Genomic DNA, 16,562 nt, shown 5'->3' on the forward strand with positions numbered 1-16,562 from the left:
ATGAGAGGGAGGGGTGAGGGGTATGAGATGTATGAGTTTTTTCTTTTTCCTTTTCATTTCTTTATCTGGAGGGATGCAAATGTTCTAAAAATGATGATGGGGATGAATATACTGCTATGTGATGACATTGTGAGCCATTGATTGTACACCATGTATGGACTGTGTGTGTGCAAAGATGTCCGTAAAAATATTTTTAAAAAAATAAGGTTTCGGTGGCTGAGGGATTTCAGTTAGAGTCGAGAGGTTATTCTGGAGGTTATTCCTATGTATTATAAGGATATCCCTTTTTAGTGCGTGGTGTATTGGAATAGCTAGAAGGAGATCCCTGAAACTATTTAACTGTACTCCAGTAGCCTTGATTCTTGAAGATGTTTGTATAATGATATAGCTTTCACACTGTGGCTGTGTGATTGTGAAAAGCTACTGGCTGATGGTCTCTTTGTCCAGGGTATGGACAGATGAGTAAAAAAATAAGGACAAAAAAAATAAATAAATATGGAGGGGGGAGGATAAGTGGTAAAAAAAAAAATTGGGTAGATGGCAATACTAGTGGTCAATGAGAGGGAGGGGTGAGAGGTAGGGGGTGTATGGGTTTTTTTTTTCTTTTTTCTTTTTCTTATTCTGGAGAGATGCAGATGTTCTAAAAATGATTGTGGTGATGAATACGCAACTATGGGGTGATATTGTGAGCCACTGATTGTACGCCATGTATGGGCTGTATGGTGAGGGAAGATATCTCAATAAAAATATTTAAAAAAAAAAAAAAAAAGAAAGGGAGCCTGGTGTCCAGATTGGAGCTCAGAGACCTCTGTTGGGGTCTCGGCCTCCAGTGACCCCCCTCCTCCACCCCTGGTCACTGAGCCCCTTCTGACCTGCAGCCTCCTTTGTAGGGGGCTCAGACCCCTGAGATCATCCTCCGCTCCTCCCTCCTCCCGAGTTTGCTTACTGCCTCGGTCTCCCCGCCATGACCAAATCCCGGCACCAGCACCCGCAGCCAGGGCCCCACTGACCCGGGGTGGGGGGGCCACCCTTCTTGCCTCCTGGGAGATTTGGGTCATTTCCTGGGCCCTTCCCCACCCCCCAGTGGGCTCCAACACCCCAGGGCAGCCGGAGCCACTGAAGATGGCACCCAGGAAGCAGTGGGAGTTGGAGGATGGGGTGTCCCAAACTCGGGCTCCCCCCTCCAAGAGTCCTGGAGTTGCAGAGCTGTGGAGGTGGGGACAGATGGCATTTCCTGGGGCTCCTCACCTGCCCTCACCTGCCGGGCCCAGGTACTCCAGGGGCAGGAGTGAGGAGGGAGGCTCTCCTTAGCTGGCCCCACCCCACTCTGAGTCCTGGGGGTGCAGAGCTGTGGCCCAAGGGCTGGGTTGGGTGGGGCCCCTCAAGACCCCTCACCTGCCGGGCACAGGATACCCCAGGGGGCTGGGCCTGGCAGGTTCTGGGCTAAGTCCCCGCTGAGGCAGGCGTGCGGCACCTGGGAGAAGCCACAGGAGGACGGGAAGAGGGTGAGAGCAGCAGGATTGGCGGAAGGGGGAGGGTGGGGGCTGGACGGGGTTGCCTGGCAACCGGCACGCAGAGGGGAAGGGGGGAAGGAGGAGGGATTCTTAAGGAGCTGAGCAGAGCCGCGGAGGGGCTGAGGCAGGGCTCGGCATACCAATGGCGATAGCAGCGCTGCTCCTCCCTCCCCCTCCCCCTCCTCCCCTCTCCCCCCAGCTGGGAGGGGCAGAGAGCAGAGGGTGCCCAGCCCCGTGGAGACTTTGCAGCAGTCAGGGCGGGGCCCAGGCTGGGGACCGGGAACGGGGTACGATGGCCCACCCTGGGGCACCTTCAGCCCCGGGGACCCTCAGCACAGCCCCCTACCCCACCTCCCCCTCCAGGGTCAGTGGCAGGAAGGAACCGGGGCACCTTTTCCCGACCTCCCCTGGCCTCCCCCGGCACCTGCAGCTGCAGGAGCACTGGTTTTAGAGTCCAACGCAACTCTGACTCCTGGCTGAGTGCCCTGGAGCAAACCACTGCCCCTGTGTCCCTAGAGAGCCCTGGGCCTCGCCCGGGGAGCACTCGGCCCCAGGGCCGCACAGAGGAGGGGGGTGCCCAACAAGACTGGGCCTGCTGTGCAATTTCAGGGGAAGTTCTTCCTGGTGGCTAACTTAAATTCCTTGGACAGCAAGCGGCTGCTGCCTTTTTCCCCCTCCTTATCAAGAAGAAAAGAAGCTCCTGTTAGCTGCAGTACACCGCCCCACGCTCCAGGAATGAAGTGGGTGAGAAGCCCCTTTCCCTCTGGGTCCTCGGTTTCCCCTCTGTGCAAGGAGGAGGTTGGACTAGACCCGGGGTGCCTGGCTGGGGCTCCAGGGAGGACCCCCTGGGCATCTGCGCCCCGGAAGTTGTGGGCAGCACTGGTAGATGGTGGCAGAACTGGGGAGATGTGCCCAGCTGCACAGGGAGGGACGGTGTGAGACTCCCCAAAAGGCCTAAGATGACTCATCGTGGACCTCCTGCAGACGGTGGCGGAAGGGAAGGGGCTGCAGAGCCCCTGCTGCTTCCTTCCATGCAAAGGACAACTTCCACTGACTGTCCAGGGCCACATTTGGAGGCCATACCCCACCCCAACCCCTGATTCTCTAATTAATTGTTTCCTGTGGACCCAGAAGTGCCTGCCTGACTCCCCACGCCAGCCTTTCCTCAACCGTCCTCAGCCACTGCCATCCCCTGGTGCCCACCTCCAAGTCCACCTCTGCCCCTTTAATCCTCTCTGCCCCTCAGCTCTAAGCTGTCTCTTTCTCAAATGCAAGACTGACTGCTGCTCCCCAGCTCAGGGATCTGCCATGACGCCCCATGGCTGTGGGAGAAGGAGCAGGGCCCGTGGGCCTGGTCACCCCCTCTGGCCTCCCCTCTGCTGCTCCACACACTCACAGCTGCCCTCCAATCAGTGACTGTTGAGTGAATGAATGATCCTAAGAGCAGCTCTTGTGCCAGGCCTGTGCGGGCCGCTGGAATGTAGCAGTGAACAAAGCAGATAAAGGCCTCTCCTCCCACGCTGCCATGCTGCTAATAAACCAGCAAACAAAGGAAAAGATGGGATCCTTGTGGGACTGTGGTGTGGGCACTGAAGGAAACAAGCGGGGTGATAAGATAAGATGGGGGCTCTTTATTGGAGGTGATTGGGGGGGTGCTTCTCGGAGAAGGTGACATTTTCTCTGAAGTCCAAAGGAAAGAGCTGGAGGACGAGTGCGCCAGGCAGAGGGGCTGCAGTTCGTGCAAAGGCCCTGGGGCATGAAAGGGCCAGACTTGTTGAAGAAGGAGAAAGGAGACCAGGAAACCACCGGTGGGGTTTGGGGAGGGGGGGGGGGAGCAGGGCAGGGGTTATATGCGATCACGGAGGGAATGTGGATTTCATTCTAAGCATAACAGGAGTTTTAAGCAGGGAGGAAGTGGCGTGATCTAACTTATAGTTTAAAACCATCATCTGATCAACCACTTTGGAGGGCAGTTTGGCAATACCTAGTCAAGTTAAAGATGTGCATATACCACAACCCAGTATTTCCTCCCCTAGCACGTACCCAAGAGAAATTCAGGCACGTGTGCGACCAAGATGTGGGTACAGTGCTACAGCAGCTGTGCTTGCAAGGGACAAAACTGGACACGCTTGACTGTGGGTCAGCAGGAGAGTGGCTAAGTGAGCTGTGGGTGCCCTGGAATATTCCACAGCAATGAAGCTGGATGGACAGGGGTCTCCCAGGGTGGATCTCCCATGCATCGCGTGGGTGGGGCCGCAGCAGCTCGTCACAGCAGCCTCCAGTTTATATAAAGCTCAAAGACACACAGTCCTGGGGAATATCTTTTTTAGGGGCATATGTAGTAAAACTCTAAAGAAAATCAAGGACTGCTGAAAAATGCCAAATCTGGGGGAGAGGGTACCTCTGTAGGGGTACTTGACTCGTGCTGCTGTATTTGTTAGGCTGGGCGTGAGTCAAGGGGCCGTGTCTGTACACGCCTTTGAAATAAAATAAACATGAAATAAACACACTGAAAAGCTCACCGCTTGTTGGGAGAGGATGGAGTGGAGATGCTGAGAGCTTAAAATCCAGCCCAAGCCCTGGCCCACTGCTCCCGGGCCAGCCATTTCTCTTTCTAACCCATGGTTTGTTTCCTCCTCAAATAGCCCCTGGGTTTCTCCTTTTGAAAAGAAGATTGAAGCTCAGGAGAGGGTCGGGGGTGCTGCCCGGAGCCCCCCAAGCGAGCCAGAGGCAGAGGAACCTGTGCCCTTCCTTGGAGCTGGTGGGATCTGTCCAGCTGGGGCTGAGCAGAGGGAGTCAAGCTGCCTTAAGGGACCCACCCTACCACCCACCCCGAGATGTGGACAAGGGGTCTGCGGCCGCTGCCCCGGCCCTCCCCTGCCCGCCCCCGCCCTCCCCCGCAAAGCCTTCCCCAGCTCCCTGCACCCTCTAGAGCATTTTCCCCGTGGGTCTGCACTCTCCCACCCTACCAAGGCTCGCTCCTGCAGTGATGGAGGCTGCCCCCGGCTGGCTGGGGCCCAAGCCATCGCAGCCTAATTGGGTTTCAGGAATGCTTATGGTTATGCTAATGGGGGGACTGTCAGCTCTGTGCCGCCAGCCCAGGAATGGCTCCTGGGGGAGGGGAGACCCAGGCAGCAGCCAGGGGTCCCCCAGAGCCCAGTGCAGCCTTGGCAATCAGACTGCCTGATTCAAACCCCGGCTCCCCCTACTTCCCAGCTGTGTGACCTTGGGCAAGTCACTCCACCTCTCTGAGCCCCCCCTCCCCTTTTTCCTCACCTGTAAAGTGGGACATAAACACTGGGCCCTCCATCACAGGGCTCTTGGGGCGGGGAGGTAACATGAAATAATCCACCGGAAATCCTTGGCCCAATGCCTGGCATAGAGCATTTGCTGGATAAATGTGTTATTAACTATTTTTTGTTTCAGGTTAAAATCTAAAAGGTCCTAGAGCGATATGCGAGCAGGGGCTGGCTGAGACTGCCTGCTGAGCGGAGGGTGACTCACTTTTGTTTTGCTTTTTTGGTTTACCAACCCAGTTTGGGGCAAGGAACATGACTTTCTGGCATCATAACAAAATACGAATAAATGGAAGGAGCAGGGGGCGGGCTTGGAATGTGAATACTAGGGAATCTGGGTGTCTGCGGAAGGTTTGGGGTCCAGCCTGGGGGCAGCTGGCTGGGAGATTGGGTATCCAAAGGCCTGGGTGGGGCTGTTTAGGGGCAGAACCCAAGGACCCCCAGGCAGGAGGGAGAGGCTCAGGTGGGCTTTTGTAGGGAGCAGGCAGGTATGGACAGCGTGAGCAGAACTGGGGGTGATGGCTGCAGGAGGGCTGGCAGCCAAGAAATGCTGGACTGGAGTGAGGCTGGAGGGTCACCGGAGATTCAGAGGGACAGAGGAAGCGGATTCTGGCATGGGGTGGGATGAGAAGGAAGAGCCGAGGGGGAAACCCTCGATGGGGGAGGTCCAGCTCCCCCCGGATTTGGGGGATGCCATGGCTCGGCTGGGAAAAGGCGGAATGAGCAGCTCGATCCCTGAGGCAAACAAGCAGCTTCCGGCTCAGCAGCATGCTCAGCGGTCCAGACCCTGAGTTCAAATCCTATCCCCCCCCAACCCTAACTGTACAGCCTTGGGCCAGTTGCTGAGCCTCAGTTTCCCCACCTGTAAAATGGAACCGTGCCTTCAACAGGTCCCCGCAGCCCTCATTTGGGTGCACAGGTTGCGGCTGTTATTTCTCACCTGTTGTCAGCTGGCTGATCCGGCTCACCTGGGCGGGGCTGGGGACCCCTCCCCCTGCACCCAGCAGTCCCCTGCCCTGCACTCATCACCACAGTCACGCCAGGTTTATAAGTCACTTTAATTTGATCCTCTAGGCCTCCCAAAGTGACTGTGATGGGGAATCTGGGGCCCCGGAGGGCAAAGCCACTGGCCCAAGACCCCAGCTGGGGGTTTCGTGGCCAGGCCTTGCAAAGCACGATGATTTGCATCTCCCTGCTAAGGACTGTGGCCTGAGACAAGTCATTTCTCCCCTCTGGGCCTCAGTTTCCCCCTCTGTGAATGGGACAGAACACGCTGTGTGTATCTGTTAAGATGATTGGCCGAGGTCTGATGTGAAAGCCTGCTTGGGACGCAGTTGGTGCCAATACCTGGGACCCCCACCCCTCCTCAACTCCTCTAAGCTGAACCCCGGGCCTGGGGGCGATGTCACGGGGCAGCCCACCCCGGAGAACGGTGACCCTGGGCCGGCCTGAAGCTTGTCAAACTCAGCAACTGCTCCCACGGCAGGAGGTAGCTTTGAAGTCTCTTGTTTTATCTTCAAAAAATTCAGTACAGTTCACATTTTGTTCCTTCTGAGGGGCATTTCTAATCTCAAACAGGTTTTAAACGCCTCACCCTCGAGTAACGCAGATACCGCCCGCCTGGAATCCCCAAGAACAAAACCCATTCCTCGAAGCCCCCTGTGGGCCTGGAGCCGCCACCCACCGGGTCAGGCTAACAGGTGGCAGGCTCTCTCTGGGGGAGTGTGAGTGAGCAGTGGCGGGGGTGGGGTGGGGTGTCAGCTGAGGGGGGAGGGTGAGGCTGGGAAGGGCAGGGAGGGATGCTGGGGGCCTCCTAATGCAACAAGTGACCCTCCGGCTGTCCTCGTCACTTCCCTGTCTAAACCCCCGGAGGCTCCCATCTCTCACTGGGCCCCGCCCCGGGCTGCTGCCAACCCACTAGGCCCGCTCCTGCCTCAGGGCCTTTGCACAGCTGTCCCCTCTGCCTCGGGTGTGCTCCTCCCTCTATTCAGCAGGTCTCTTGCCCATGGGCGCTTCTACATCGGGCGGGGCCCACCAGCCCCTCTCTCCCCTCTTTTCCCTTTTATCACCTTACAACCTCTGGCACTAACCGTAATTCTTCCTCTGTCTTCCCTGCAAGATTTGAGCTCTGGGCGAGCCGGAGGGGCCAGGCACCTGGCTCCCCAGAAGGAGCTCGGCGTGGATCTGTCGGGTGAGAGAAAGCTGAGGTCCAGGCTTGCAGGGAAGTCACAGGATGTGGCCCGGGGAAGGGGCCGGGTGACTGGGGAGAGCAGCCCCCAGCCCCCTAAGCTTGCCTGGTGGCCTCTGTCCGACATTTGAGACCGCGGGCTGGGGGACACAGCGGCCTCCGGGAGCACGGCAGGGTGGGGTGGGGAGGGTGGGGGGTCTGGGCCTGCCTCAAAGTCACCGCAGCGCCCAGCCTCCCCCACCCTCCCCCCCACCCTCCCCCACCCCCGGCCCCGGAAACCTGCTCAGCGCTTTGCTCGGGTCAACGAGTCTCCTCTGGTGGCCCAGCCCCCGCACGCCCCCATCGACTCCCTCAGCACCCCCCATCCTGCCCACCCCCCCCCCCCGCTCCACCCCCCGCCCCCGGGCCAAAGGATTTCGTTGCTGTCAGGGAAAAGCCGCAGCAGCAGCTCCTACACCTGAGAGGGGACGCAGTCCCACCTCCCAGCATTGCCCTTGGACGCCCGGCCTGCCCCACCCCCACCCCCACCTCCTGCACCGCAGCCGGACCGAGACCCAGAGCCGCGGGCCTGCAGGTCAAATCCAGGCCCCGTGCAGCCTGGCTGGGAGACACGGGGCACAGCCCACCAAGTGCTCGCCTGCTGTGTGCGAGGCTCGGTGCAGGGGGGTGGGTCGGGCTGGGACCCACCTGTACCCCACCCCCACCCCCGGCCCTCATGCAGGAGGTGCGGGGGCGGGGGTGTAAGGGCAGGGCAGTGATGCTGGGGGCAGCGACTCAGGCCCCACAAGAGGGCAGGGCCAGGGTCCAGCTCTGGAACCGCATGGGGACCTGGGGGTACGCTGCCCCGAGGCTGGCTCCTGGTGGGGGCAGGGGAGGGTCTCCCCCCAGAGGAGGTGGCTGTTGACCTGAGATAGGAATGGAGAGCCTGAGTAACCAGGCCGGGAACCCGAGCCTTCCGGAGAGCGGTAGCAGCCTGTGCAAAGGCCCTGGGGCTGCTGAGAGGATCAGGAGTGTGGACAGGGAAAGAGGGGAAAAGAGACGAGGTGATGAGTTCGTAAGCCCATGGGGCCTGGGCCCTGTTAGAAGGGGGCTTTTTATCCTGAGATCAAAAGCTTTGCAAGGCTTTTTTTTTTTTTAAATCTTTATCCATAGTTCTTTACTCATCTATCCATACCCTGGATAAAAGGAGCATCAGACACAGAGTTTTCACAATCACATGGTCATATTATAAACATTATATCATTATACAGTTATCTTCAAGAATCAAGGCTACTGGGACACAGTTCAACAGTTTCAGATACTTCCCTCCAGCCACTCCAACACACCTTAAACTAAAAAGGGATAGCTATGTGATGCATAAGAATAACCTCCAGGATAACCTCTTGACTCTGAAATCTCTCAGCCACTGACACTTTATTTTGCCTCGTTTCTCTCTTCCCCTCTTTTGGACAAGAAGGCTTTCTTGATGCCAGGTCCCGGCTCATTCCAGCAGTTCTGTTTTGAGAGGATTTTGCTCCAGGAGCTGGCAGTAGAATAGGACATGTTCTGCTTTGCATGGTGAGAAGACCGTCTTCTGCCGCTCAGTTTCCTCATCTGTAAAATGGGTTAAGAATAGTGTCTTCTAATGTTAAAATAAATTGGGTAGAGAGAAACACTAGTGGTCAATGACAGGGAGAGGGGAGGGGTATGGTATGTATGAGTTTTTTCTTTTTTCTTTTTATTTATTTTTCTGGAGTGATGCAAATGTTCTAAGAAATGATCCTGATGGTGAATACGCAGCTACGTGATGATGTTGTGAGCTGTTGGTTGTACACCACGCATGGAATGTTATGTTAAGAATGTTTGTGTTTGTATGTTGTTTGATTTTATATATAAAAAAAAAGAAGTGTTCTCTGCCCAAGGTAATGAGCTTGAGGCGCTTCTGCATTCCCCCATCACAAAAAATGTATATTTAAAATGATATGCTATGACTTTGTGGCATAGACAAATAGATTAATATCATGTATTAAAACATCCCCTTCTGGGCGGGCTACGGTGGCTCAGTGGCAGAGTTCTCACCTGCCATTCCCGGGACCTGGGTTCGATTCCCGGTGCCTGCCCATGCAAACACACAAACAAACAATAAAACATTAGCTTCGACCTAGAAGTCCATTCTTTTGCCTTCTGAATTTAAAAGAATTGCAATGTTATGGGGGCCCCCAAAAGTCTTACGGGGGCCCAGGTAGGTAAGTGGGCCCTGCTGTCCTCTCAATGAGGTGTGGCCTGGCAGGGCCAGGAGGGAATGGCAGCTCAGGATCTCAGAGGGGCTACTCTGCACCCCTGCCAGGCTGCGGACCGGGCCCCCTCCCTGGCATGCCTCTCCCTCCTCTCCCCGCTCCCGATGCCACCTCCCCTGTGAAGCCTTGGCTATCTCCAGGCCTCTTGGAGTCACCCCTCCTGCCATCGTGGCGTGGATCAGGCGCGTGGCAGCTCTCGGTCCTGCCCCTTTCCCCCAGAAGACCCCAAGGTCCAGGGGACTGTGCCTCGTGCATTTCTGTACCCCCAGTGCCCAGCACAGCCCCTGGCACAAGGCTGGCACTGGGCTCAGACATTTTGCACAGAGAGTGAAGGAGAGTGCTCCAGACCCCTTGGCCCCACTGTGCCAAGCTCAGAGGGCCTGTCCCTCTCCCTCTCCCTTTCACTAGGCCCAGGGGGCCAGAGACCCTCAGGAGAGAATCTGGCCAGGGGCTGCAGCCCAAACTGGGGGGACTCCACCGTGCCCACCCATCCTTCCAGAGGGTAGAGGGGCACTTGGGGAGGGTGCTGCATGAGCAAAGGAGGGGGGGCAGGGAGTGGACAGAATGTGTGGGAGGTGGGGTCCCTCAGCTCCTTGCCTGGCCGGTGGCCATCAGAAGACAGTCGACTTGGCAGAGACTGGCATTGAGGGGTGTGGACCTCGTCTCCCAGCCAAGGTCAAGGCCCCAGCACGGAGGCTTGCAGCCAGATGCTCACACGCAGTGGAGCATGGCCAGGCACCTCCACGGCAGGGGGGCACGGAGGGGGGCTGGGCCACCTCACCCCGCGGTGGCAGCAGCCCACCCACCATGAGAGAGCAGCTCATGGAGCCCACCCTGGCCCCGGAAACTGCACCCCCACCCAGAGGGAAAATGAGACCCCCGGACCCTCCTTCCAGCCCCCAGGGCGAGGCCTGGGCTCCCTCAGCCCTCGGGGAGGACAAAGATCCCCCCACTTGGCTGGGGGTAGGTGTAGGACCTCTGGGTGGGGCCAGATGCTGCACCCCCAGCTTGGACTCAAAAGCCAGTGCTTGTCCCCCGCTGCTTGTCCATCACGCCCACCCTCGGCCAGGGACCCAGCAGATGGAAGGAGTGCATGGGGCTTAAGAAAATGGGCAGTCACGTTTCCCCTTGTCCCCATTCACCCCAGGGGCCTCAGTTTCCTCTTCTGGAAAATGGGCTCATGATTGGTTGTGACTTAGAGCCTCGAACCAAACTGAGGGGAGCATACAGGTGGGCGGGGCACTGGGAGGGGGGCACTGGGTGGGAGGGGTGCAGTGGGATGGGGGGCATGGGGAGGAGAGGAGATGGGACTTGGCCCAGTGTCCAAGGGTCCAACCAGGAGGGAGGGGGCAGAGAGGGGCCGGCTTGCAGGAAGGCCTGGGCATCTGCATCCCGAGGGACTGCCTAATGGGGTCTTTTTCTCTCCTCCCCCAGCCCCGACTCCGTTCCCCTCCAACGTCCTGGGCCAGCAGTGGGGGTCTCGCTGCAGACTCATGGGGGCACCATGTGGCCAGGTGTTGAGACCCCTGGGGAGGGGCCCAGAGTAGAGGCCCAGGGGAGAGACGAGCTGGAGCTGCAGCCAGCCTGAGGGGACCGCCAGACATGGGGGATTGGGAGAAGGGGACACTGCGGGTCGGCTTCCCAGGGTGCTGAGGAAGGGACAGGCCTGTGACCAGTCTGAGCCCCCAGGGCTGGGCCTCACCTGCCCGTTCCTACTTGTGGCAGGTACCTCCACCTGGCCTGGCTTCCCCCCCACCCCCCACCCCGGCTCGACCTGGCCAAATCCCTCTTCATCCCCAGGCCACCTCCCTCCCCAGTCTCTGGATGTCCCTGGCCACATGACCCTGGGACGGGGTCACCCAGGACCCTTGCCCAGGCAGATCCGCACACAGTGGGGTTTGGGGGTGCTGGGCAGGCGGCGGGCACGGGGGGGGGTGGCATCTCCTTCCAACTGGGGCCTGCAGGACAGCAGGTCCGTGCCCCCTCCCCTGCCCGCCCCTTCCAGGCTCACCGCCAGCCCATTTGGCACCGCGCAGTCTGAGTGGGTGCCAGCTCATTTGCGGCCGGTGTTAATTAAGAGAGAGAGGTGAGGGGGGAGATGGGGGGTGCCACAGAGGGCAGCTTCCGACAGCCGCCAGGACTGACCCCAGCCCTACCTGAGATGCCCTGTCCCTCCCCACTGGCTCAGGGGCAGAGCTGTCCTGATGCTCAGTCCCTTCCCTGCTGTGGGGGGGGTCAGAGCGGGGGAGGGGGTAAGACTGCATCCGAGGCAGGCTTCTGTGTCCTCTGCTTTGGAGAAGGCAGGGGGTCCCTGTGACAGTCCCTCTGGCGGTCTGCCCTGAGGTCTGCATGCTGCATGGTCTGGCTTTGGAGTCAGACAGACCAGCTCCCAGCCGGCTCAGCCTCTCTGCGCCTGGGTTTCCACCTCTGCAAAGGGAGACCAGCGGCACCTCCCCTGGCTGCAGCTGTTGCTAATAAACAGGCTCCTCTGTGCGAGCCCGGAAAATGGGCCCCCTTGGTAGGTACTGATGTGTCTTCCAGGGCGCCCGGGCCACGTGCATCCCAAGCCTTTGGGGGCCCAGCCCTCCGGCCGCAATCACCGTGCCCCCCGCATCTGCCTGCCCGACCCCCCCTCCTTGGCTGGCTCCAGGCTCTCGGCTCTCAGCCCCAGCTCAGGCTTCCTGCTGCAGGGCCCCTGGACTCAGCCCACCTTGCCCCCCGCCTTGCCCCGGGCTGCCCCCCACCCCCCAGCCCCTGCTCGGGGAGCATGCACGCCGCCGCTCCTCACCTCTCCATCTTAATTAGCTGCTTGTATTAATCTCGCAAGCAATGTGGCAACTTGCAGCCCTGGGTTTTCGGGCTGTGGAATTAATTATTCCCCAAGCAAAGAGCTGTCAGCTCCGGGAGAGCAGCCGCCCAGCGCCGCCCGCCACCACTTAGCAGGGTCCACGGCGGCCGCCTGGCTGGCCCCAAGGTGGCCCCCCACCCCCACCCCCACTCCCTGGTCCCGGCCCCAGGCCCTGTCCCCCCCACCCCATGCCCTCACCCTCATCTCGGGGGCTGCAGCCGGCCCTGGGAAGGTGGAGTGGGGAGCCAGGGCTGGGGGTCCAGAGGGGCTGCACCTGGCCTGGGGAATGTACCTGCCTAGTCCCGCTGCTCCCCCACTCTTCCCGAGAGCAGAAGCTGGGGCCCAGGAGCAGCTGGGGTGGGGTGGGGTGGGGACCGGAGCTGCCAACCTCACTTTGTCCCATGGGGGGTAGGGGGGCAGAAGGGGGCAGCCAGCCAGGCGGGGCGAGATGGACGGGGTGGCTCGGAGCTGTCTGCCACCGCGGCTGGCTGTCGGTCCGGCTCTGACTGGGGTCATGCCTCCGGCCTGGGGAGGGAGTCGGGTGGGGGGTCCAAGCCCTTCTTGGGGCCAGATTCACGACCTTGCCTTTTAATCTCCTCCTCAACGGTCCGGTCACAACACCCCTGTGAGGCAGGGCTCTTTATCCACCCCATTTTCCATAAGGGGAAACTGAGGCGCGGCGTGAGATAGCCCGAACCTCCCACGTGCAGGACCCGGCTTTGTCTGGTCCGGGGCCCAGTGTGCGCAGCCCCTCATGGGGCCTGTCCCCCGACAGGTGCCCCCAGCCCTGGCTCGTGCCCCTCGTGGTCCCTGCTCCTTCCCTGCACAGCTTGGAGCTCCCTGGGGCAGGAGCTGAGTTGAAAGAATGAATGAAGGAGGGGACACAGCATGACGCCTGCCCTCCAGGCCACCCCACACACCCCAGGCCCATTAGGAGCTGCGGCAGGACCCCCCTCCCCTCATTATCTGCTCCTGCCCCAGGGGACCCAGAGACCCTGGGCCCAGAGTCTGAAAGCTCCCCCGACTCCCACTCAAACTGACCACCCTTCAATCTCCAAGTCGCCTGTGCCCCAGCTGGCCCCCTCCTCACTGACCTGCCTTTGTCTCTCTCTTCCTGCAGCCAACAGCTCCCTGCTCGGAGGCGGCGGAGGTGAGTGGACATTTCCTTACTGTCTCAGGGGGGTGGTGGATGAGGGCATGGGGGCTTGGAGGGTGGGCTCTCTCCTCCTTTCTGCTTCTCCTTCCATACCAGCTGCTCTCCTCCTGCCCTCCCTGACCCCTGTCCCCAGCTTGTCACCCGCCAGCCTCCCCCTGCAGGTCCCCACCCCATCCTCACGGCATTCCCCTCCCCCAACCTCCCACCGGTTTCCCTTCTTTCCTGCCCCCACCCTCTCGCCCTTGCTCAGCCTGTTGTCACTTTAGAAAAAGTCAAGACCTGAATGGCAGGCCGGGCCCCTTGGCCTGTCCCCACCCGTTGAACCTTGGAAAGCAGGTCTTCTGGCCCGTAATGGGGGAGTGAGGTGGGGGTGGCACGTGGGGTGTAGATGGGCCTGGGCCCAGCCCTGACCCTGACCCCCCACCTGACCCTGGGAGGCCCCGTGCCCCGCTGGCCTCGGTTTCCCCATCTGTGAACGTGTAATTATTGTCCCCGCCCTGCCCCCTCGCAGGGCGGTTCTGCAGACAGGACAAGGTCTCGGGAAGGCAGGGAGAGACACCTGGGAACTGTGACAGCCCTGCAGACACGTCTGTGTCCTGCAAACATGGTCGTTAATGTCCCCCACAAAGCGGTGGGCCTGGCCGGGCCAGGTGGGCGGCGAGTCGGAGGTCAGGGTGGACGGGCCCCATGGATGCAGGCCAGGGTCAGCAGATGGGCTGCCGCCGAGGTGGGCAGGGAGGGGGGCAGCCCCTATTTGGCCCCCAACGCCTGCCGCCCCCTGGCCAACCTGCCCAGGCCCTTGCCCCACCCCACCCCCAGCCCCCCAGCTGGCCAGGCCACCCACTCCCTGTGCAGACAGCGGGATGATTGGTGAGCCACTGGGCAGGGGTTAATGTGCCGTTGGATAAATCCCGGGGGCCGTGTTTACGGCAGCGGTGGCGGAACCCAGGCCAGGTTTTAAAAGGGGGAAAAATAAAAGGGGCAGTGAAGGTCAGGAATAAATAAAAGCAGCATTAAGAGCTGTCGGTGACCAGCCAGGAGGCGGGATGGGGCGGCAGGGGGGGTTGTGCTGTTTGTGGATGGAGATGTTTTCCTTTCCTCCCCCCACCTTCTCCGCCAGCTGTCCCTGTGGAGGTCACAGCTCCCCTGGGAGCCTCACGGGATGAGGAGGAGGCTGTGCTGGAACCTGGGGACCCCCGGGGTTCCTTCCTTTGACTGCAAGCACCAGCGGGTCCATCCGGGACCCCTGCTGCCTGAAGCCTGTCTTTTGGAGCTCCTAAAGCCATTGCCCATTTGACCCCTGGGTGCTCAGCCCTCAGCCACCCCTTTCCTTTGACATGCATTCACCGTGCATGGATTGAGCACCTACTGTATGCTGAGCTCTGGGCTGGGCACTGGGTCAGATACTTCCAGCGCAGGACAAGGGCTGGCCTCCACCCTGCCAGAGCCCACAGTCCAATAGTCAGGGTGTGCTGGGGACCCTGTGATATGATGGGGGGCCGCCCAGCCACTGTGGGAGCTCAGCCAGGAGCACCTGTCTCAGGCTCGGGCATCAGGAAGGTTCTGGAAGAAAGTGGGGCCTTCAAGGAGATCCAAGGAATGTGTAGGAGTGAGCGCCGTGAAGAGGGCTGGGGAGGGTGTCCCTGGCAAAGGAGCCTCATGGGGGAAGGGCTGGAGGTGTGGACAGCATGAGACTTTGGGAAACACTCAGAGGACCAGAGTGGTGGGACCCCAGCAAGAAGAGGGGGGCAGCAGGAGCCTCAGAGACCACGGCAAGGAGCTGGAGTTTTAGCCATTCAGTTCTGGAAGACACGATCACAAAAATGTTCTAAAACTTAAACAGGTCATTGGCCCCGTTTGGCTCAAAAGCCTACCAGGGCTCCCACCTCACTCAGAGCCAAGACCAGTGTCCTTGCCGTGGTCTCTAGGTCCACAGCCACCTCCCAGGCTTGCCTCCAGACACCTGCGCCTGCCCACTCTGCTCCCACCTCCCCTGGGGCCTCTGGAACATATCAGGTCTGCTCCTGCCTCAGGACCTTTGCACGGACTATCCCCTGTGCCGGAAAAGCGCTTTCTCCAAATAGCCACGTGGGACCTCCCTTCACCTCTTCTAAGTCTTTGCCCAGATGCCCCCTTCTCAATGAGGCCTACCAGACACTCATGTAAACTGTAAATGCCCACCCCTGCCTCGGCCCCAGCACAGCCCATCCCCTCACCTTGCTTTAATTTTTCTTTTCTCCAGAGCACCTCTCTCCTTCTAACAGGCTATGTAATCTGCTCGTTTATTATGTTCGTTGTTTATTATCTGTCTCCCCCCCTGAGAATGTAAGCTCCCCAAAGGCAGGACAGTATCCCCAAAACCTAGAACTGGGTTTGGCACATATTGTGCATGCTCGGTAAATGTTTGTTGATTGAATGAATAAATGACAGGTAGAGGCAGGTCAGCCTTACCCTTCAGGGGCAGCCAGTGCCCTGAGGTTTTCGGCAAGACAGGGGTGGGGGGTGGTCTTTTGGATGGCTTGGTGACCTCATGTTGGGAAGTGGAAGGGTGACTGCGCTGGCCAGATTTGGGGTCGGGGACGCAGTGAGGAGCCCTCTTACACCCTTTGCTGTGGCTTTCGGGGTGAGGAAGAGGCTGGAGCTGGCCTCACAGCCTGGCTGACGGCAGAGATGGATGGGGTGGGGCTGGGACCCGGGAGGAAGTGGGGCCTGCAGTCCAGCCTTTTAACGCCGGCCGAGATTTATGGAGCCGCCGCAAGTGCTCGCAGGGACTGTCACTCCGCTAATGTGATTGGAACAAGGTAGAGGTGGTGGGGAGGGGACTGCAGTAGGGACGATGCTGGGGCTGGGAAGGAGCCGGCAGGGACCCCAGGAGCCGGCAGGGACCATCACCCCCTAATCCATCCTGGCCCTAACCCCCTGGCCTGCCTGAACAGGGGGCATAGGCAGGGGTAGCCTGGGATTGGGGGAGCATGGGGTCCACTGAGATCCCTCCCTCTTCTTCTGAGCCCAACCACCAGGGGTTCAGGCCTTCACCTGCCATCCCACCTCCCATCCATCACCACCCATCTAGCCATCCACCCATTCCACCTGCCCTCCTGTCCATCCGCCACCTTCCCACGACCCCCCACCCAACCCCCACCCATCCATGCATTTAACAAGCTCTGACCCCATCCGGCCCTCCCTGGCCACTCTATTTAAAACTGCAACAGCCTGACCCCTGGAGCCCAGCGTCCTGACCCTGCTCTACTACTTAGGCCACAGCACTTGTCCCCATTTCATAT

At 59.7% G+C, this 16,562-nt stretch overlaps 1 protein-coding gene across 3 annotated transcripts in view; it reads left to right on the plus strand.

The window, feature by feature from the left end:
• Nucleotides 1-16,562, plus strand: part of MACROD1 (mono-ADP ribosylhydrolase 1) — a 146,251-nt gene that overhangs the window by 116,816 nt on the left and 12,873 nt on the right. For 2 of the 3 annotated variants that reach the window (XM_077115886.1, XM_077115884.1), the window contains exon 4: nucleotides 13,243-13,272. The exons of the other annotated variant lie outside the window; for it this stretch is intronic. In XM_077115886.1, the coding sequence (XP_076972001.1) occupies nucleotides 13,243-13,272 (30 nt within the window). The remainder of the gene's footprint in view (nucleotides 1-13,242; nucleotides 13,273-16,562) is intronic. 3 annotated transcript variants of the gene reach the window in all.

The sequence above is a fragment of the Tamandua tetradactyla genome, chromosome 9, assembly GCF_023851605.1.
Source record: "Tamandua tetradactyla isolate mTamTet1 chromosome 9, mTamTet1.pri, whole genome shotgun sequence".
Classification (NCBI taxonomy): Eukaryota; Metazoa; Chordata; class Mammalia; order Pilosa; family Myrmecophagidae; genus Tamandua; species Tamandua tetradactyla.